The following is a 22,849-nucleotide window of genomic DNA, read 5'->3' as shown; positions in this document are numbered from 1 at the left end:
TATGTACGCTGGACGAGGAGACGCCGTCGTTGTTTCTCTTCTTCTCCTTCATCCCTTACTATTTTTTTTTTATTTATTTATTTCATACTCCGTCCCTTACGGGTTTGGAGGGGTTCCGTAACATTTTGTACATTTATTATATACTTAATCTACGCTATATACTGCATTCATTTTTACTTTAACTGTTCTTAATATCTACTTTGTCTTTTTTATAATAAAATTGAAATAAAACAAATTTAATATCACTACAATTCCAATTCTACAAAACTCAATTCTCAAACTTCAAAATTAAACACATGCCTATCAAAAATTCAACAATTTACGACTTACATTATCAAAAATTATCAAAATTTCCTATATTTAATTCAGTAAACAAATTTTCTAATACTACTTAACTATCAAAAATTTCAAAAATTAACAACTCTTTTCTTTAAATTGTCCATATATTTTGTATTCTTCATTCTTCCTTGCATTTCATTTTCTCTCTTCTTTCTTGTCCTACTAATCCTTCTTCTCTCTTTACTACCTTAACTTTCTGCATACTTTCTTTTATCTTTTAAATCTTTTCTGACTCCTTCCTTTTTCTGATTACTTTTCTTAGCACTTCTATCTCTTTTGCATCGTGGCTTAGTATTTTTTTCATTTCTTCTTCATTTCTCGTATCTCCGCAAATATTTAGTATGTGTCTAAGATCTTCTTCCTCCTCCTTGCATAATCTACACTTTTTATCCTCCTCTCCTTTCCAGTATTCTCTACTTCTGCATTCATTTCCGCATCTAAACCTTGCTACTAACTTTCTATCCTTTAATGGCATATCCTTTTTCAAGTATTCTGGTTCCTCTTCTGTTCTTATACCTTTATATGTTCTGTTGTACCGTGAATTCTCTATCTTTTCCATTCTCTTCTCTTTTTCTTTTCTTTCCTTGTTCATTAATATTTTTTCTCTTACTTCCTCCCTAAATTCTACTCCTTTCATAAATCTTGTTTCTTTTACTTTCTCTTCCCGTAGTAATTCAGCTCTCTTTTTTGAATCCTTTCCTATTCTCTCTCTTTCCTTGTCCTTGTCCTTTTCTCTTATGCATTCTTTTACTAATTTTATGTCTGACTCCCTAATTTTCTCTTCAAACTTTAACGCTCTCCTTAACGCTTTTATACTCATCCTTTCTAATCTGCACTCCTCTTCCACTATATAATTTGGTGTATTGCTGTCTAATCCTAATATCCATTTCATATATCTTCTCTGTATACTTTCTAGTCTTTCTTCTTCTTCCCAGCCCCACACTTCCGCACCAAATAGCGCTATACTTTCTACTAGGGCTGTAAATAATTTTCTTCTTCTTTTGTAGCTATTCTTAAATATTCTTTCTCCTATGCTCCATGCATTTTTCATAGCTATCACTGCTTTTCTTTTCCTTTCTTCTATATGCCTATCGTTTCTCCCATTCTTCTGTAGTATATATCCTAAATATCTTATTTCATTTACTTCTTCTAATTCCTTACTCCCCCACTTCCATCTTCTATCATTCCTCTTTCTTTTTTCGAACACTAAAATTTTCGTTTTTTCCTCACTTAAAATCATCTTCTTTTTATTTGTGTACTTTTTGAATCTTTTTAACATCTCTTTCAATTCTTCTTCTCTATCTGCTATTAATACTATGTCATCCGCGTAAGATAGACTCCATACTTTTTCATTACCAACTCTGCATCCTCCCACCTGCCCTTTCTTTAATTCCTGCTCCAGATCCGCTAAGTACACGTTAAACAGCGTCGGGCTCAGTGGGCAGCCTTGCCTCACACCTTTCTCTGTCCAAAATTCCTTGGATTCTTCTTCTCCAACTTTAACTACATTTCTCGTTTCTTTATAAATATCCATAATCCTATTTCTTAGCTTTTCACTCACTTCCATTTCTATTAATCTTTCTTTTAAAACTTTCCTATCCACTCGATCAAATGCTTCCTTTAAATCAATAAAACATGTAAATAATTTTCCTCTTTTTTTGCTTAATTTTTCCTCAACAATGTGTTTCAATGTATATATAGCTTCTATTACTCCTCTCTTTTCTCTAAAACCAAACTGACTTTCTGATAATTTACCTTCGATTTCCTTTTTTAACATCTCATTTAACATACTCGCATAAATCTTATAAGCTGTACATGTCAATGTAACTCCTCTATAATTTTCTAACCTATCTTTATCACCTTTTTTGTGAATCAAACAAATCGTACCTTGTCTCCACTGATCCGGTAATTCTCCTTTTTCCCATACTTTTTTCAGCAATTCCCACAGAGCTGCATCCACTTCTCCTGGCATGTACTTCCATACTTCATTTTCCAGCTTATCTTCTCCTGGTGCTTTTCCTACTTTTAATCTGGCTATCTGCCTCTCGAACTCTTCCTTGCTCATTTCTTCCTGATCCTCTGCATTTGTTCTTGCCTCATCCTTTCTTGTCTCTTCCCTCACAATTCCTTCTTCATTCTTCCCATCTAACTTTTCCATAAAATACCTTCTCCACTCTTCTACTGTGAACTTTTTGGATATTTCTCTCCTTCGTTTTTTCCTGTACTTGTTTATATATTTCCACACTTCGCCTTCCGATGTTGCCTTTTTTATCTCTTCTTCTTCTAATCTTTCAAACCTTTTCCTTTTTGCCTCACACCAGTTCCTATACTCTCTTTTTTTATCTATGTAATAACTTCTTTCTATTTTCTTTTTCCTCCACCTTTTCATTATTCTTCTTAAATCCTTCTTCTTCTCCTTCCATTCTTTATCGTGCCATTTTTTATCCCCCATCTTCCACACTCTACACTGTTTTTCCCCCTTAGGTACTGCACTATCTATTTTTTCTTTCAATTCACTCCATCTTTCTTCAATCTCTTTTCCCTTTCTCTCCCAGTCTTTACACCGTTCTCCATACTGATCAATCAATTCTTGAGTCCAATCCCTCCTTGCCTTTGTTCTCTCTTCTTTCTCTACAATTCCTACCTCTACTTCCTTTTCTAGGTATACTTCTAGCGGCATATGATCTGATTCCGTTCTTTGTCCTATCTTCATTTCCTTAATCTGATCTAACGCTTCTTGACATCCTATTGCGTAATCTATTACCGACTCTCCTCTGCTACCAACGTATGTGAATTCTCCTTCTTCTCCTTTTTGCCCATTTACTATACACCATCCTTCTTCTGTTATTTCTTTTATTAGTCTTCTACCTTCCTCATTGATCTTTTCGTCTTTCGACTTTCTTAACCTTACGTCCTTGTCGTCACTATCACTCTCACTATCACTTTCATTAATCCAACCTCCTTCTCTCCCAGTTCTTGCATTCCAGTCTCCTAGTATAAGTACGCATCCACTTTCCTTCGTTTTTACTTTTTCTTTTATAATTCCCATCGTCTCTGCTACATTTTGACTATATACTCCTATGATTTTCCAGTTCTGATTTCCGTGTTTAATCTCCTGCATTACTATATTATCGCTCCATACTTCATGATTTATACTCTCCAATTTTTTGCTTATTCCTAATATTACTCCTCCTTTCGCTCTACCTTTTTTATGCTCTCTAGTCGCTGCTATACACTTCCACTCATAGCTTTTTGGCAACTCACTTTCTACATTAGTCCACTTGTCCTTTTCCAACCATGTCTCTACTAACATTATCACATCAAACTCACTTAAATACTTCCACACTTCACTGTCCTTATTTAGCACTCCCGCAATGTTCCACGCACAAACACTAACATTTCTTCTTCTCACTCCCTCCTCCTCTACATCTTCTTGTTCTCTTCATTCTTGGCTCCTTCTTCTTTCCTCTGTAAAATCTCCTTTCCTTTCATCAAATCTAAGCCATTTACCATCGATCAAAATCTTCATATATCCAACTTTTGTATTTTTTCCTTTGTTCCTCTGCTCTTTTGACTTGTTTAAAATAAATCTTTGGATCTCTCTTTCTCTCTCTGTTAAATCGTTTTCTATGTAAACTCCTCTCTCCAGATGTTTTTTATTTCTCATTACTTCTTCTTTCATTTCTTTACTTGCCAGTCTTACTACCACCAACTTCCTCACATTTTGCCCAGCGTTTACACTTATCACTTTGGCCTTTTCTATCTTGACTTTTATTTTTATCTTTTGTTCAATATACTCTTCGACCTTCTTCTCCAGATTCTCTCCTTCAATATTTGCTCCTTTTATAACAATGTTCGGTCTCCTTTTCTCTCTCTCAGCTTTTTCTGTTTCCCATTCCAACTTGCTTATTCTTTCTTCTAACGCCTTCTTTTCTTCTTTCCACTGTTGCCTTTCTTTTATCCACATCTGTTTTTCCTCTTTCCAATCTTCTTCTCTTCTTTCTAGACTACTAATCATGCTGTCCAACTTCCTTTCCAACCTGCTCATCTTCTCGTCTAATTCTTTATTCTCCTGATTTTCTTTTGTAAAATTCAATAGAGTCTGTTCCTTTAATTTTGTACTTGTATTATTTCTTGTATTCATACTTGCTGCAGGCGGCTTTCCTGTCATTTTTAAAATTTTGCCGTTAGTGCAGTTTTCTTCTTTACCGACAACCTACTTCTATCTGTCAAAAATTCTATTTACCGGCCTTACTCAACAAAGTAGTGATCTTCCTTACCGACCTCACAATTGTTTTTTTTGTTGTTTTTTTCAGGGACCTTCCTTATCCACCTCTCAGATTACCCCTTTTATCGACCTCTTTCTCCAATTGCCGCTTCTTTCTTCCTGTAATATCTTTTCTAACCTCACTTTCTTTCGAACTTCACTGCACTTTTTCTTTTACTATCACCACTTTCACCTGTTTTCCTGTCCTCTTGTCTCTCGTTTTTCCGCTCACTAATACCTTTCTTTATTATCCCCTATTCTTACTACCCACTCCTTACTTGCCTTACACGTGTTCTCTTTACCCAGACACTACCACACTAATCTCACTTCATCCTTTCAAACTTTCATAATTATTCACTTTACACTTTTTCTCTGCTGCTTCTTCACTTTTTACACTTCCTCGTACTTTTATTTCTTTTAATTTTCACTTTCATTACTTTTTAATTACTCTTTCCTACGGAGCGCTCTCTCGACACGTCCGCACTCTCTCGCATGCACAACGGAACTCTCATCCCTTACTATTGCAGCGGACGATCGCGGCGCCCGGGAGTCCATTTGTTCCCTTCCCGGCTCCTGTGCTCGGTTTGCCCTCTTTTCCTCTCGCTACCTTTCGACCGTGCCATTTATTATTCACAACCGGGAGATGGAGCCTCGGCTGCGTGAATTATTTTCTTCGCTTTCGAGCGCGATATTTCACCAAACGCCAAACTGTATTGGTAATGGGATCTGTACATGTCTGTTGGGGTTTTTTTTTTTTTTTTTCAATTTTAATGAGCGTGTAATTCCCGAATTTCAATATATTCCGAGGGATTTCGCTGAAAGGGAAAAATTCCGGGGTGCATTACCACGCCTGCGAATCTGAATGAATGGCCGGTAGGTTTTTTCAAAAGGTTTTTTGTTTTTTATTATCATTATAACCATCCAATCGTAAAATCTATAAGTCGAGCTTGAATTTCTACGGGTTTCGAGTATGATGGATGCGTGGCTGATTTTTCCGTCGAATATCGAGTAATCCCTTTATCCTTGTGCACTGGTGGGATAAAAAAAATCATTCTGGACTATTTAATTTAATAACCTAAAAGAGCTTTTGAGGGGGTTTGATTACTGATGAATTTTATTGGCTCTATACTCTGGGAAGATGGATATTTTTTTACTTTACGAAAATATCTGACATAGAGGGGTGAGACACTAAATTTGTTATAAAATTATCCTCGCTTTGCCCGTCACAAACATGTATTAACTCACCCCTCGACGAACGCACCGTTTAAAAGCAATACATCAAAACACGTAATGGGTGATTTGATGACGTACATTTGTCTCTGTCAAAAAAAAAAAAAAAAAAAAAAAAAATGAACACGTGTGAGTATAAAAAATATATATATCCATGTCCTAATTTTCGGAACCAGCGTAATGCTTTTCCCTCGGGGGAAAAAAAACCAACAAACAAATAGGGTGTATAACTCACGGCTCCATCGGATACTTACTCAATTTCAATTCCGAGCGAGAGAGAAATTTATATATTTCCCCAACAGATGAATCACGATACAACCGCAGCCACGAAAGCAGAGCACCGATGCAGCACGCAACCAAAGGGACGATTGAAAAAAAAAAAAAAAAAAAAAAAGAGCCACGTCAGCCACCGCGCAATTAGCCATATTCCATCCGATAAAAATCCCCGTCCCACTGGATATATACGAAATACACTGCCGGCAGCGCAGTTGGCTCTTCTTACGCGCCAAGGGACCCCGAGAAGAAGAGGCGAGCGAGCGCCTTGTTTTATGCGACGCATACGTCTTCCGCGGGCTTTCAATCTCAATTGATCGTTTTCCGCTCGGAATTTCACCCCGGGGCCGGAGCGCACGATTATAAACTAGCGCAACTTTCCGATGCGCTTGGATTTTTTTCACAACAATACTTTCATCAAACTTTTTTTTCTTTTGATAAATGAATAAGCGTCAATTTGCCCGTTTGCTCGTACTTGCAGCGCATGGAGGTGAGTCATCGACCCGACAAAAGCCTTCCAGCGGGTTATAGGGAGTACCTAATACGTACAATACGAGCGCCCGCCTAGCCCATATCCGTCCTCGTAGAGAGGCTAAGCCGGACCGATTGGATTTAATGGGAGTTAATTTCGCCGGAGCCGTTCCGACGGGAGCACAATGGGACCCGCCTTTTGTTTCGCCGATCCTTTTTTGTTGTCTCCTCGCGGTGCTCGGGTGCAGGGCCGACGATGGCCTTTCATCCCTTTTCTCCCGATGGTCCTTCGTGAAAATGTTTTATGGAACGCCGAGGGCTGATATTTCGTTTTGAATGAACGACGAGGAGCCACCCGTACACGGGAGTATCGATCGAGCCCGGCTGTAGCTTGGACGCTTCGAGAGCACTGGCCGTATACGAGAGGTAGCAAAATGTTTGTACGCACAAGGAAGATTAGAGCTAGTGAAAAATATTTACCTATGCCACGGGCCAATCGTATACGAGCTATTGAAATTTTTCATCAGTGCACGTACATTGGACGAATCGTTGAAACCCGTTTGTAATGATATATATAAATGTACTACATGTACATCGGTAAAGATACTGCGCCTGAGTAAATCACTTAAAACGAATGGACACGATTAGCGAGAAAGGGTACATATATGTATGTACATCTTTCCGGAGTTGCGATTTTTCACGAGTCAATAAGTAAGTGCCTCACGTGCGCAGGTGTGTATACACACCAGGTGCCTGTATGTATATACGTATACCTGTACACAGAGAGTCTTTTGATGAATTTTTAATTTCACTTTGCCGTGTCCTTTGGCTCTAGCATGGCAAAAAATAAAGAGCCCGAGTCTGCCAAATAAAAGGGGCATGGCCTCGCACGCGCAAAAAATATCTCACGGACACGCCTCTCCGTGTCCTTGTCGCTTTTCTCTGAATAATTCAAGCTCGCGCCGAAACCGATTAGCATCCGAGCTGGCACGCGAGGGGGTAAGCATATACACCTCTGCCGCTTTTTTTGCCGAGGACCGCGCGTCCGAGCAGCTACCGTTTTTAAATCGTCCTGCTGTATAAACACGCAAGTGAGTAAGTACACGCGTGTGCGTCAATCCGCGGATTGGACACAAATCGGACACTAATTCGCAGAGAAAAAAAATGCCCCTGCCGCGGCAGAGAGTCACACGGAGAAAAAGGTTATAAATTTTTTTTTATCGGCAAATCGGGACGTGTGGTTTTTATCGCAAGGGGGTCGATATCGATTATTTAACCCTTAGGAGGCGCGCGAGCGCAGAAAAAGCGAGCGATACACATCGGTAAACGGTGATCAAACAGCGGCTTCCGGTGGCTGTTTGCCGATCATTAGCCGTACAAATGTGTATGCTAATGTACCAGGGGAAGGAGAAAAATGGCCTTCTCCGACGTGATGGAAAATTAATACGCGAACTCGTGAATGTTGTACGTGTATAGAGGTATAGCGGCGCTCCGCGAGGCGATCTCTTGGGCAAACACGAAAAAATACTGGCGCTCGTATATACCCCGCGGATCGAAATCCACGCGGGTGTGTAAAACTCGTTTCTCCTATTTGATCGCGAAATACGTGCGACGCGTTTTTTTCAATATACTCACGCCTTTATTGGATTTTGCGGTTACCCGTGTGTAACTCGCCTTAATTTTCAGTATAGGCGTGTCCATCCACACTTGGATGCTACCACTGACGTATAGGAGCAACATCCAAGTACGGTCAGACGTGACAAACGCATTTTTTTACCAAGTGCAGATTTCAATATTTCTACGTGAAAGAAAAAAGCCAACCCAACTGCCAGCCATCATTTTTACCGAGGCATATAATGAGTGAACGACAATTTAAAGCTCATCTCCGCCCAGCGTAGCTCGAAATAAGCGTCAAGACAGCGCTGTCACCGAGAGCGCATTAATTACACGCGCACACACGGCTGCAGCGGCGCACTCGACAAAAGAGAAACCCGCATGAAATCCCCGCTCTCTGACGCGTTACATTATCTCATCACGGCTGCCGGTGGCCGTCCTAATGAAATCTCGAGGCTCTCCCCGGCTCATTCAATTTCCTCATTGACGAAACGCGCCCGCCCGCTGAGACGTATACCCGCTTCGGATCGGCCGGGAGTTCGTCTAGTGGCCTACTTTTCGTACCACCCTCTCTCTCTCTTACGGCCGCGACTTTGATGGAGAGAGCGCGCGCGCAAAGCAAAGAAAGCGAGCGTATATATATGGGTCGGAGCACACACGGGCGCGCGGTGGTGTACTGCACTCAGCGATTCATAGCCAAGTCACACGAGGGACCACCGACGGGAGAATCGGGTCACGGACGTCGTCTCCTCCACGCGGATATGCATCGGCAGCCTTTCCTCATCCACAGTTCGTTTTTTCGCTCAATCTGCCGAGAGGGTTGTACGCAGCCGGGGGAAAAAAAAAAAATGATGATCGCTCGCACCTATATTACTTGCAATGTATTTATTTACTTTTTTTTTTTTTTTTTTTTCACCATATTTGACTAATGAGTTTTGTCCGGGGATTAAGAGGAGCTTGATCCCCGCGTTTGATTGATTGCCCAAGTGTGACTCGTATTTATCCACCACTCGAGTTGTCATTGTTGTTTCTAGAGTCTAGTTCGGGTCCGGAACTCCTTAATCCCGTCGAAGCTGCTCCCTGCATTGTTCCATTAGCTGATTTGTTTTCGGCTGATGATAAATCAGCACACGCTCGCTCCATACGTATACGTATATACTACACACACACCTACAGCGTTCCGATAGCTCGCCCGTGCGCATTGTTCGAGAAATTCCGATAAGAAAATTTTATTTCCATCCCTGGGGGGGGGGGGTTGGGGTGGAATAGAGTAAGACGTACGAGATTCGGGGCAACAATGGCTCGCGGCTAATCAATCACTCGCTCGGCTTATCTGAAACTTAATTTTGAAACTGAGAGGGCGCATTAGGGATGTATATATGTCTCTCGTCCCGCAGTGCAGTATTATACTGCTGCTGGTCGAGTCATATTTCTTCTCGGCTTGCCTTCTCTATATTCCTTTTATTATTTTTTTTTTTTCTTTACAGGTTCTTGCGTATAGAGAGTTCAGAACTCCAGGTCGACTTTTGGCTCCCGCTGGAATTTGACGCGAGACGAATTTCCACGAGCACAGCACGGGTTTACAAAGAACACACGCGTGCGCTGCTTTTTAGGCGCGGGCTCCCGTTTTCGACGCGTTGTTTCGTCGTACTTTTGCCCATACGAGCATGGCTTCAATTAAAATTAATTAACTTTTGTTTTCCCCTGCTTTTAATTAACGAAATAAAAAAAAAAAAAAAAAAAAAAAAAAACCTACCTACGCGCCTTCGTTATTTAATTTTCAGCGAAATTTCTTGCAGGGCGAACGATCCAATTAAACGTTTTTCATCCCACGTAGCCGTGAATCACAACTTGCCGAGGAAAAATTCGCACCGCGGCTCGATTAGATAAATTTGCTCTGTTCTAACAAGTTTTTTTTTCTTTACAACGTTGCTACTTGGATTTATCAGCCTTTCGGATATAAAGTTACGCATCTGAGCGTAGGATCAGTAGTCCAAGTTCGATTTAGGTCGGACGCACCCAAAGTTTGTTGGTAAAAATACGAGGGAACGATAAGTAGTACAATCCCGACTTTGGTCAGACACATGCTCCTGCCACGTTTGGTAAAATAAGCATTCTTTATTCTTAACGGAGGTGGACTTGATTATTTGTTTTTCTGCGTCAAACGATGCACAATGTAAAAGAGTTTGAAGATAAACGGGGCGCGAGTACACTGTCGTTGATGCAAAGTTTTCCGAGTCCAAAGTAAGTCCGTCCGTGTCCCAGCAAACGTCCGGGAGTTGAAATCAAATTAAAAAAAAAAAAAAAAATATCGCCAGCCTTTCCTGGAAATGTAATCATTCAGCCTCTCGCAAACAAGCGCGCGCCCGACAAAAGTTTCATTTGTATATTGTAACGAAGGCGCGCATGTTGGGGGTGAGCGCAAACAATCTCATTAGTCGCGAAAAACACTCGAATCCGAGACGCCGACGAGTAAATTAATTTGAAAATAATATCACCGCTAGTATAACGAGGGGGTGCCTTAACTTTTTTGTTTTCTCTCGGATACAGCGCGTTAATTAAACAAAAGGAAGCTCAGCTCCGAAAACACGACACGGTCATTTGGCGCACTCATCTTTTTTTTTTTTCGCCCCCCCCCCTCCTGTCTAATCCTCTCGTCTGAATAAAAAAAAAACAACTACAGGAGCAACAGAAGTAAGTACATAAGCTGCACAACAGACAATATTGGATAGGCACGCGCTCCTAATGAGGTCAACGGGCAGAAAAAAAAGTCATCGGCGCCGTTGTCGTGCTAATTGCAGTAACAGTCGACGCAACGCAACTCTCTTTTTTTTTGTTTTACCTACACGCTCTCGTACTTGGGACGCGCGAGTTGCGTTATTTTCCAACCGATATCCAGTAACACCAGAGCGTGCGAGGGAAAAAAAAAACAAACAAACAAACAACAGCAGCATCGCGCGCTCGTTTATTCAGCGGAGGAGGGTATAGTCGCGAAAGTCCACCTTACACGCGGAGCCAGTCGACGAGCAAAAAATACCCATCCGGCGGAGCTGTTTCGCGCGTTCTCCCGTGAAAAGGTAGGGAAAAAGCACGTATACCCAAACTCACGGGGATTACCTCGCGGAGCGTGTGCGCGCATTGATTAATCCAATCACGAAGCATCCCCCTCACACATATAGGTATTTGGTGAAATATAGAGCTGTTTGCGCTTATGCAATCGATCGCGTGTGCCTCTACTTTCGGCCCCTCGAATGAAGAAGACATTCGCGTGGACTGATTTACCGGCACTCGCGTATCCTGCCGAGCAGTGGGGCTCGTAAATTCGAGATTACGCCAACACGCCGGCAGTTGTACGGCAGGTACTCAACGGTGGCACGGCGCAACTGCGCGCGATAAGTTTTGATACGACACCCCCTTGTCATGGGTATATATATATATATATATGCACGCTGTAAACTGTATATGTGCACGGGGTACGGGTGGAAATTTAAATATTTAAATTTGGCGATGTGTGTCCCTGTAACTCGAGAGTATATATATATATATATAAGATACGGTGTATAGCGAGGCTCAGAGTGTCATCTGACGAGACTCCCTGAAAAATTATTCCAAGCGGGCGTTGTATCCCTGTTTACGTGTACTCTTAAGGAGGAGAGCAATGCGCACCGCGCGCTCCTAAAAATATGAATTTCTAAATCTCCGGGGCTACATCGAGCCCTTTTTCTCCCCTCCGACGCGGTGCAAATGTATATGTATATAATATACCTATACGTACTCATTTTTATACCCCTATAAGAGCTGAAATCCGAAGACTTGCATGCACTCGCCCCTCCCCTCCCTGTCCAAGAGCATACATACACGAGGTGGAGCTTTTTTACCAGTCCCTCCCACCTGGCACGTAAGTACACGCGCCAACTAAATATTTCACGTAGCTTATTTTCCCTCGTGGCACCTGATTTTCCCACTACCGGTCTGTTGTACGTGCACACACGACGCGCCTTTGCGCCAAGCATCCTTTTGACGTGACTGATGGCACGCCGCTCTGTACACAGGTATATACTAATAACAATAATAATGATGATGATGGATCGCATACTCTTACCTATGCCTGACTATGTTAAGTAGAGTATAGGGGTGTATACGTGGAAACGAGAGAGAGAGAGAGAGAGAGAATTTTGGGAGAGCCGGTCGGCCCGTTGACATTCGAGACGGTGTGGTGACTCGAGCGCTGGATTCAAAGGTAAGACGATCCCTGTGGATACTACGGGGGAGTTGTCGCGTGTGTGTTTACGCGTGCAGCTATACTTGCGAGTGATGGTGTGCTTTGTCGAGGGACTACGTAGGGGGAGGAGGGAGGGGGGGGGGAAGAAAAACACGAACCCTAGATTAACAAGCCGTCGATTGGGACGTTGTTACAGGATACTACGTGATGGCAATCAATTACCGAGGACCGACTCTCTCTCTCTCTCCCGCTATCTGGTTCGCCCGGTCGGGTCTCCCTTTGATTGGCGTACATCACCACCTTCCACGTTGTCTATATGCTGTTTTTTTTTTTTTTTTTTTGCTTTTCCTCGTTCTAGTAAATGTTTTTATCTCTGATTGTATATACGGTCGATGCGTATGGGTTCGCTTGTTTTTTTATATACATAATTATATCCTATGCGTAAATCGTCAATCACTGATTTGGTACTCCATACTTGATAATAATAGTAGTAGTACTATAAATCTTAAACTTTAAACCTTTTTTTTTTTTTTAACATACACATATACATGATTAGCTATATTTATTTTAATTCACATGTGCGTATATACGCAAAACAAGCTGGTATATATATATATATATAGTAATAATTTAATATGCCACATGCCTGCTTCTATTATCTAAGTATATAAATGCTCTATAGGTCGTGTCAAGGTGTGTACACTCCATTACACTATGTAATATCATATCATCCAACATAATATTGTGTAATGTATTATATATTATTACATACTTTTGGTTTTGTAAACTGCGGTTGTGTGGGTGGACGTGAAAGGGTGTACAAGTGTGGGTTTGTCAGGCGTATGCGAAAAGAGGAGGGTCGGTCGAATTCGTGCGTGTGTGCGGCGTTACGTGAAAAAAAATGTACCACGATGCTCGAGCGTATATATATATGCATATGTACATGTATAATATACATATACGGGAGAAATTAAGAACGTGTGCTCGTGTGTGTCTCTTGTGGCGGGGCGTACGCGCGCGCGCGTGTGTGTGGGTGGGTGGCGTAAAAGGGAAATGGTGGAACAAAAAAATGTTTTCGCCATGTATCAAAGGGAAAAGGGAGACAAAGGGGAGGAAAAAGATAAAAAACATGGGGTACACGTGTGCGCGTGTAAGTGTACGAGAGTGCGGGGGAGCTAGGAGAGGAAAAAAGAAAAAAAGAGAGAGTTAACTACTGTTACTACTACTACTAGTACTATACATATATACATGTGACGCCGGCAACGACACATTTCTGCTCTCTCTCTCTCTCTCTCTCTTGCTTTTTCTTTGCCAAACTAGCTCGCGTGTATCGCATGACTCTGTATGTGTGTGTGTGGGGGGGGGGTTCCGTGCACATAAGGAGTCTCGTATACAGGTGTACATGGTTCGGCGTGCGTGTGTCACTTTGCTGTCCCTCGACTCGCTTGATTGATCGTTTCATCACCGCGAGACGAGGACCAGAAAACATTGGAAAATTGTAGAAAAAAAAAATACATCTTTAAAAACATTTTCGCAAGTGAATACTCTGTCGTACTGTTTTTTACAGCAGCAATACATATATATATATGTATATATATATGGTATATGTATCCTTATGATGTAATATATTTGAATACGTATATTTGCAATGGTAATGATGATAATAGTAACAATAATAATAATATGGGAGACACAGATAAGAGAACGAAAGAGAAATGTGTAACACGGGCAACGTTGTGACGAAAGATAAAAATTAACTCCAGGTTGCAAATAAATAATGGTAACAATATGCTGTCAAGAGACGTCTGAGTGCTTTTTTTTCATCGTTATAGACGATACAAAACAATACTGTAGCTCGATTCACTAACTCGAGTGTATGTACATTAATTTAGAACTTTTTTTTTTTTTTTTTTATTATTATTTACTTTAAGCAAGATAAACAGGCATTCGCTTTTTACATGATATAACAACAGATATATTACAGGTAATATCATAATGCTTGATCGAGTGATTTTACGTGACTTTTGTTCATGGTAAGTTTATATATGTAATAGTCTCATTCGGCTTGTTTGGCGTTTCAATACTTACCATCTTGATGTCACTTATTGTGGCAATGCTTCGCACAAACAGGTTTACCCGGACAATGGCCGGCCCATCTAAGGGCAAAAACAACAACAAGAAGCCCCTCTTAACAAATCAGTTTCATTTTTCACTGGCGTCGATTTCATGGGTTCATTTTCATTCAATTTAATTCTCAATACACTTTTTTTTTTTTTTTTTTTTTTTTTTTTTTTCTTATCTCCATATCACATACATGTATGTCTATATAAAATTTATTGTTTCTTTGCTCATTTCACTCATTACACTATAAGTGTAAATTGGGACAAAGTTCCAAAGGTGATTGTTTGCTTTCTGACTTTGAAGGAGACTATACGTTATAACAACAACAACAATAACAACACGTGTGTGCCTGCAGTTGTACACAGACAAGAGATATTATACATGGGTGTGTGTGTATGTGCGAAGGGTGCTCGCATCGCCGGTCTCTGTAAGTCGACGCTCTTTCGGGTTCGTGATCAAACAACACAGTCTATATATTATATATAATGTACCAATCTACTTCTTTTGTGAGGAAATGAAAAAAACAAAGGAACTGTTTCAACCGCAGTATTTCTGCTTCCAAACAACAAAAAAAAAAAAAGATCCTGTATATTTCCAAAGCAAATACAAACAACGCACTATACGTCTACGGTACCAACAGATATGACGGCCGTCGCGATCGTTTGTCTTAAAACACAAGCGCCAGTGATATCAACCTTATATCTGGGTATCTGACGCAAGAGAGAGAGAGAGAGAGTGCAAAAGCCATTGTCGGAGCGCTAAAAGCTCTCAAACGTGAATGCAGATGGCATATACGCGCCTTCTCTCTCCCGGCAAGGGTAGAGACTCGATATGATATAGTGCGCACTCGTAATAACAAAGTTTCCTCCCTGATCTGGTGGCCTGACAGCGCCGAGTATATTAAACGTACCTAGTAGAAAAAAAAAAAAAAAAAAAAGGAGCCGCAGGATAAGCAGAGCCCTCGAGTGCCGGTGACAGTAGGACGACTCGTCCCTGTGTGTATACAGAGCTGTTGCGCGTACACGCGACAACAACGACAGCAAAGGCCTTCTATACACACCTCGTACATTGTATAAGCGTTAATCTCAACTCTTATCTCTGCCGAGCGGAGCTTTCGTTATTTTCTTATCACCAGCACATTTTTCGCTATCAAAAGGAGTGTAGTGTGTATGTATATGTATGAGAGAGAGAGCTGTACTCGGTGGAGTCAAGTCCTTTGCTTTCTTTCAGCTAAAGTGCCAGCCGGACCCGAAGTAAAAAGCGCGGCCAAGCTCGAGAGGCAAAACGAAGGAAAGAATTGTTGGAGTTTCGGTAAATTATCGCGCGAATCCTTGGTGCATCGATGCGTGACTCTCGCCGTGTACACACACAACTTTACCCGCGTCGTCGTCGTACGAATAAGTACAGAAGAGTATATACACGCAAGTCAAGCGAAGACGCCGAGAAGTAGAGAGAGAGATAGGAGGAAGCAACAGCGGGTGCAAAAGTTTTTCCCACCCCCCACCCCTGCCTCTTCTCTCCCTGGACCCTTTTTTTGTACGCGTAGCTACGGCTGTATATCTCTCCCCCATGGTGGTGGTGGTAAGCTTCTTTAACGAGTTGCCGTCAGCAGCGTGTACCTGGGCGACTCTCTTTTCGCGGTCGGGTGCACCCACGACGACAATATCACCTCGGAGCGCAATCAGCGAGGGCAGGAAGCTTTGCGCGCCACCAGAGCAAAACTTCCTTTTCGATCCTTTGCTCTTAACTTTGGGCACGCGCGCCCAGGTGTACTCGCATCTACTCCGCAGTGCACGCGTGTGTATGTACAATATATATATATTTTTTTTTTTTTTACGTGGCTGTGAACACACGTATACTTTTTCCGAGCGAGCAATATAAATATAATGTATATTATATACCTTTTCGCCCTCCCGAAGCTATATTATGCAGTTTTTGCTCTCTGCGGGTGACTTTATTTCGAGTTTCGTTGTTTTGCATGAAAAAGTTGAAAAAGCCGAGAGTAGACGCGCGTCTGAGTTGGAGTTTCGAAGTGTTAGTTGGGGAGAAAAAGACGACCCGGCAATTTAAATGGCAAAGCTTCTTAGCCCACCCCCGCTGTGTCTTTCTCTCTCGGGTATAATAACTCGGAGGACCTTTTGTGTGCACTTCATTTTTTTACTTCCTCCCCCCCCCATCGTGTACAAGCGCTCGAATAAACTTAAAAATCAGCGCGGATTCTTTATTGAGACTGTATACACCCAGTAATGAAAAAAACTGCTGGGGTAACCGAAAATCAAAAGCACTGGCCGATGGGGATTAATTAGCGTCGCAAACGACGATACGCATTAAAATGTAGAAAGGACGAATGAAATTGTTTTCAAAACTAAATTGTACAAGTATACACGGACTCGGTGTGTACCCCGGTTGAATTAAATAACAATATACATGTATACACCCGCCAGCCGCATTTAAGCGCCACGGGCACGTTCGCGCGATTATTCAGAGTTTGTAATAAGCGGTACACGGGAGAGTAGCTTTTTAACGAGCTCCCAAGCCCATCGTAACATCCGCGTTAATTTGTCAGGGGTTCATAGAGAGACAGAGAGAGAAAGAGTACACGATGAAGGGGGGTTGGTAGCGAAAATGTGACACGAGCTTTTCAGCCAGTCAAAAGTTCCCCCCCAACACATGTGGGTACAAAAGCCCCCTCGCGTACACATGCACACAATAGCAGCTATAGGCGACGCACCGAATAGATAACACCTATCCGCCGTCGTCCAATTAAAAGGGAGCGCGTCGATGATGGGCTGCAGTGTCCTATGTATCTCCGGCACAATATATATGTGTAGGCATCGGCTGTGCATGTAGCTTCTCTTCTATCGGACAAACGCTGACCGGTAAAATAAAAAAAAAAAGGGGGTCGTCGGTATATCAGCCCCTCGAAATCGAAAATTGCCGAAAATGTGAAAGTACCGAAAATCCAATGCAGCTGGAGGGAGAGAGAGAGAAGGAGGCGAGCGATATTGTTCGAGACTCGAGTGTTTGGTAAGGATGCGGGGCACCGACTGCCTCGTGTCTGTATCGCCCTATGCGCATATATATATATATACGGCACGATTCAGCGGTGTGTGTGTACACCACGTATAGGTCCGTTCGCGCGCAATATGTCACGGAGTGGCCACTCGAAACCGAGAGGCCCGTACATGTATACCTGTATAGGGAGCTTTCCTCTCGGTACGACCCGGGGCGCGAAATATGCCGATCCGATTGAAATCCCTCCCGTTATCTGCCACTTACGTCCTAGTATAGGTGGTATGCGGTGTATCCACCCCTTGTCGATGTGCCGCCAGTATATAGCCGATCTATACCCCTCCAGTGCAAGCTCAGCTTTGAGCCCCATACGAAGAGAGCGCCCTCCGCGTGTCTTGCACACTCTTCCATGCGGATATGATTACAGCACGTGCCTCGCGCACACGGCAAGCCCTTTGGTCCAGCATTTGCATAACATCGCCCTGTACATTATCCGGTCCCAGTCTGCTCAGCATATCTTGGAAGCCTATAGAGCGTGTCGTTTTGCAGTATATGTATATATTCCGTACAGGTACGATACTTCGTGGTGCACCTTATATTATGTTATATACTCTGCGTCTGGGGCTATGCACGGATACATGTGTGTACAGATGAGCGGTACTGTCCGGCGCATACCCTCGTGTACGGATCGGCATTCCGTGCATTGGAGTATGTGTATACACACACACGGCATCTTGACCCCTTCCCCCCTCGCACCGTCGGCGATGCGAATCAACAACATTTCTCTGCATCTGTTTTGCTCGAGTGCATCCCCTGCATGGCGACAAACTGTACATTGGTATACACACACATCTCTCGTCCCCATCATCTCCTTTGCCGATCTCTATCTCGGCGTAGCGCGAATTGTTGTGATTCCCGATGCTACGAGCTGCTCGTTGTTTCACTCTGTGTGGTGGACTGTGGGTGTGGTCTGTATTTGCATTACCACCAGTTGTACAAATATGTCGAAGCCACGAGTCCTCCCTCTATTCGAGACTTTGTGGGCCGTGCGTTTCATTGGGAGGGAAAAAAGGATAAGAAAAAAAAAAAAAGGGAATCAGAGGAGCGTTCGGATTTTTATAATCCACCGGCGCGCGTGAGTGCTCGGTTTCATTTTCGTTGGCTGCAGCTACGCTCCTCTCTCTCCCTTTCCGCCTAAACCAACTACTCCATCGTATAACACGTATATGTTATATACTCCGGGAGCCTAGAGACGAAAACCTGGTCGATGTATTCACGATCGTCGAGTAATTGTTTCTTTTTCGCGAGTATAATGTGTGTACGTATAGTACCACATACATATTATAGGCTCGCATTTTATTTGCATGCATTGAAGCTCCCCACGGAGAGTTTCCAAGGATATACGTTTTACATTTATTCGAGTGGCGTGAGAATATTGTGCGTATACGCTAGTATCGTTTTTTGGCCGTACAAATTAGTTTTATCGTCCGTAAAGTCTCCAGTAAAATATGTTGAACCACCTCGAGTGCGGGTAATCGGGTGTTTGGAAAAAAAAAAAAAAAAAAAAAAAAAAAAAAGACGCATAATCCACGTGCACGGCGCAGCGTCCCACGGACAATGGAAGAGGGTTGGGACAGACGCACGCCCAAAAACGAAGGAAGAAAAAACCAAAAAAAACAAGCTACGTATAGAGATGTAGCTGCGACAATAATATTCGCACTCGCGCCCGAGTAGGTATTATACGCGTGGAGCTTTCAAGCTCTCGTTGTACTCCCCCCTGCGTTCGGCTGTGTGTGCGTGTATCCCATTGTAGACGAGCCCTCGAGTGTGTGTCGCCCTGCACCGCTGCCTCAATGCACATGCTCCGATGCTTGTCTCGCTCTTACTCTTATACCCCCCTGCATGGCGCCCTCGAATATATATATATATATATTTAGTCTCGGAGAAGAGGGATGATGGGCGGCGTGGTGCTACCGTAGCCGTGTACACAGAGCTATATATACGGTACGGCACAGTGGCAGCTATAGGCAGTGCATATATAGTATACGTACACAGAAGAAGGGGATGGAGAAAGGGTGAAAGCCAGGCTATATGGAGGTAGGTAGGGTAGGCGCCGGGTCGCGCGCGCGCTCGTCGTCGATCGATCGAGCCGTTGATTCTTCTTTGCTAGCTCTCTCTCTCTGCTGCACCTGCTCTATATATGTATATAATATACGTATACATGAAGCTCTAGCCGTCCTCCTCCCATGCCGGGAGGGAGCCTACCGTGTGGGTGGACGGTTGCTTGCATTTGGAGGAACTGCATATTACTACATGTATATATATATACACCCATATAGGTGGTACACGCACGTGCGCTTTCGAGTGCCACGACCTCCTATTTTGCTCTTCTCTCTCTCTCTCTCTCTCTCTCTGCACTGCTCGACAAATTAACAATTCGAAGGTTTACGTTGCTTTACGACACTTTGGTGCGTACAGGTATACGTTCAGCTTCGTGTACAAATGTATATAAATATCACTTTTCTTTCAATAGCGTTGTACGGGAGCGATACACGCGCGTGCATGGATTTCAATCAAATGTTTCCACCTGATTGATTATTGTATGATCCTACCGCGTCTGCACGAAGAATGAAAAAAAAAAACTACGAACGGTAAAAAGTACAATCCACCGCACGCAGTAGCGAGTCGTTGAAAAAAAAAAAAAAAAAAAACATAGCTCTCGCTTCGATTCTTGAAATTTTTTTCGTATTTTTATTTTTATTTTCTTGCAAACTCGAGTTCCCGAATAAAAGATTTTAATATGCAAGATTGACGAGAGAAGCGCGGTACGGGGAGGTGGTTAGATTCACGGAATTTCCCTTTAGCGCCGAATTTAATCAAACGATTTCACGCGCGCGCCTCTAACCGAATGAATACACCAAGAGGATGTATGTACATACATTATCCGTCGTGTACACGGATATTATATACGCGACAGTGTATACACGTATGTAGTAGCAGTGCCCCCGTCGATCCCTGCAGTAAAAGGAATGTGTACGCACAAAAGAGCCGCGACGAGAGACCGAATTAGGCTTTCGATTACGTTTCGCCAACTTCCCCCTCGCAGCCCGCGCTGGTAAGATTGACGCGCAGACTAAGGAGAGCCGCGCGGCAACAGCAGCCTGCCAAATCTGTCTATATGAAAATTGCATCGGTCGGGAACACGTGTAGTCCGACAACGACGACGATGACTTTGCTCTCTTACCGGGCCTCGTGGAGGGAGAAACCGAGATTCTCTCGAGAGTGAAGACCGGGAGGGGAAAAAGCTGATTACGTTCGAAAGCTCGGATGAGCTTAGTCCTACCCTCCCCCAACTTCCGTCCTGTTATTCGTCACCTTGTACCCGAGGCGGTGTTTTCTGCAGGTTTACTTTGCGCTACGGTAAAACACTGTATTTTGGATATTACCATATATTAGTTGCTGCCGTTGTTGCCTCGGTTGCCAGCCCTTTTGGATTTTTCAGCTGTAATTTCGTACACACACGGAACTGTTGGCAAGTGTTCCATTATAGGAGGAGCGGGGCTCGCTGTTACAAAACTAGGTCGGCTTATAATTTTTTTTTTTTCTTCTTCTTTATTCTTTGTACCTTCCTTCGACGTGTGTGTGTATATGCGCGCGCGCTCGAGAACTGGAAGTTACGCAAATGCGCCTCGATTTTTCATTTCGCGGAGCTATATGGGGCTTAATTAAAAAATTTCGCTTGCTCGATTTTTACTTTCGAAAATATTAAAATTCACTTATTCGCGCGAAAATAGTATGATCGACTTTTGTTTACTCTTGCGAAAAAATTAATCGCGAGATCAGACGTTTCCTCCGGGCTAATTAACGAAACCCTGCATTAGCGTAAAAATAATTTTCTTGGAATGAAAATCCTTCTTCACGCGAGCTAACATTATACGGGAGCAATTATCAGTCTCTTAGAAAAAACAATTCGCGATGTCGGACAGAGTTGAAAGTTTTTTTTCCTTGCACATTGTTCGAACCCGATATTTCCGAGTAATGCTTCGTTCAGCTCAGGCGAAAGAGTGTTTTTTCACGAAGACCAACGCAGGGCAAAATTTCTTACGACTCGGTAGTAAAAACACAAATGACGACTATGAAACTTTTCGCTTGGTGTCTACCGGCGTAAAAAGTTTCGTAATCCGCGGGACATCAAACTGCGCGGATGCTTGAAAAAACAAAGTATTTAAAACCGTATGTATATAATAACACCGAGCTCCATTATCGTAACATGTAGGTATATTTTAATCGCTAGTTGCAATTAATTAAACGATTTAAAACGGAAAAGCTACGCCGTAGTATGATTATTGCACAAGTAGTTACATAAAGGGGGGTGGGGGTAGGTGCACGAAAACGCAGGCGTCGCGCGAGAGAGAGAAACCTGCGTAAAACAAGCGTAAATCTGCATTTGTCCCGGGGGCGCTATCCTGCAAGCTCCTATTAGCATAATTGTACTTCATCCTGGGCTACTTTTAAACCGTTCGGGATATAATGTATTGTACATATGTTTGCTCCAGTGCACACTCGAAGCATTACACGTATCAAAACTTTAACGAATTTTCATGTCCGCTCAACTCGTACGTGTATGCCTATAGATACGTGAATAAACGTATGTTAAATTTTTCATGCATCAGTTTAAGAGACTCGGGATGGGGAGAATCAGTCGTGCATGGTACAGATGATGACTTGTACCGAATAGCATACACAGTAAAAATACTTGCGATTCTTCAAAAAAACAAATTTTCATCTCTTTGTTGGTGAAAAATTATTACGTTTTAATTCGTGCAAAAGTACACAAATAAATTCGTAGGCTTAAGTATTTCGGCAAAGATACAAATAATTAAGATAAACGAAAGTTTAATATTCATTAAGTCGCCCGGCGGGACCGCATTAGGCCACGGTAATCCCGAGAATTTAGATTATGCGCCACTTTGAGAGGAGCAAGGGAGAAGGAGCACACCGACCAAAAGATGGTAAGATCGTAGGTGTATATAGACATAGGGTCTTTCCCCCCCCCCCCGTACACGTCGCACACAGTGGCTTCAATGCCTCCCAAAGAACCGAGAGATATAGACGAGAGGGCTGCGGAGGGGAACGCAACAAAGTGCCGCTGTGGGTTACCGTGACCCGTATAGCGCAGCAGCCCTCGCATGGGCGCTGTTGTTCCGTAGCCCTCCCTCTCCCTCTCTTTTACCCCGTACTAATATCAACTATATACATTATATACTGTGCCGCATACCCTACACCCTCCAAACTGTGGA

At 42.7% G+C, this 22,849-nt stretch overlaps 1 protein-coding gene across 3 annotated transcripts in view; it reads right to left on the bottom strand.

Moving 5' to 3' along the window:
* GluClalpha (glycine receptor alpha 1) overlaps window positions 1-22,849 on the bottom strand; it is a 92,209-nt gene that overhangs the window by 33,884 nt on the left and 35,476 nt on the right. For 2 of the 3 annotated variants that reach the window (XM_089590876.1, XM_089590877.1), the window contains exon 4: window positions 14,505-14,572. The exons of the other annotated variant lie outside the window; for it this stretch is intronic. In XM_089590876.1, the coding sequence (XP_089447002.1) occupies window positions 14,505-14,572 (68 nt within the window). The remainder of the gene's footprint in view (window positions 1-14,504; window positions 14,573-22,849) is intronic. 3 annotated transcript variants of the gene reach the window in all.

The sequence above is a fragment of the Copidosoma floridanum genome, unplaced genomic scaffold (genome assembly GCF_036245765.1).
Source record: "Copidosoma floridanum isolate Cflo_tuat_1 unplaced genomic scaffold, Cflo_Japanese_pri ptg000013l, whole genome shotgun sequence".
Classification (NCBI taxonomy): domain Eukaryota; kingdom Metazoa; phylum Arthropoda; class Insecta; order Hymenoptera; family Encyrtidae; genus Copidosoma; species Copidosoma floridanum.
The sequence above is the reverse complement of the archived record's forward strand: the minus strand, read 5'-3'. Positions and strand labels throughout refer to the sequence as shown.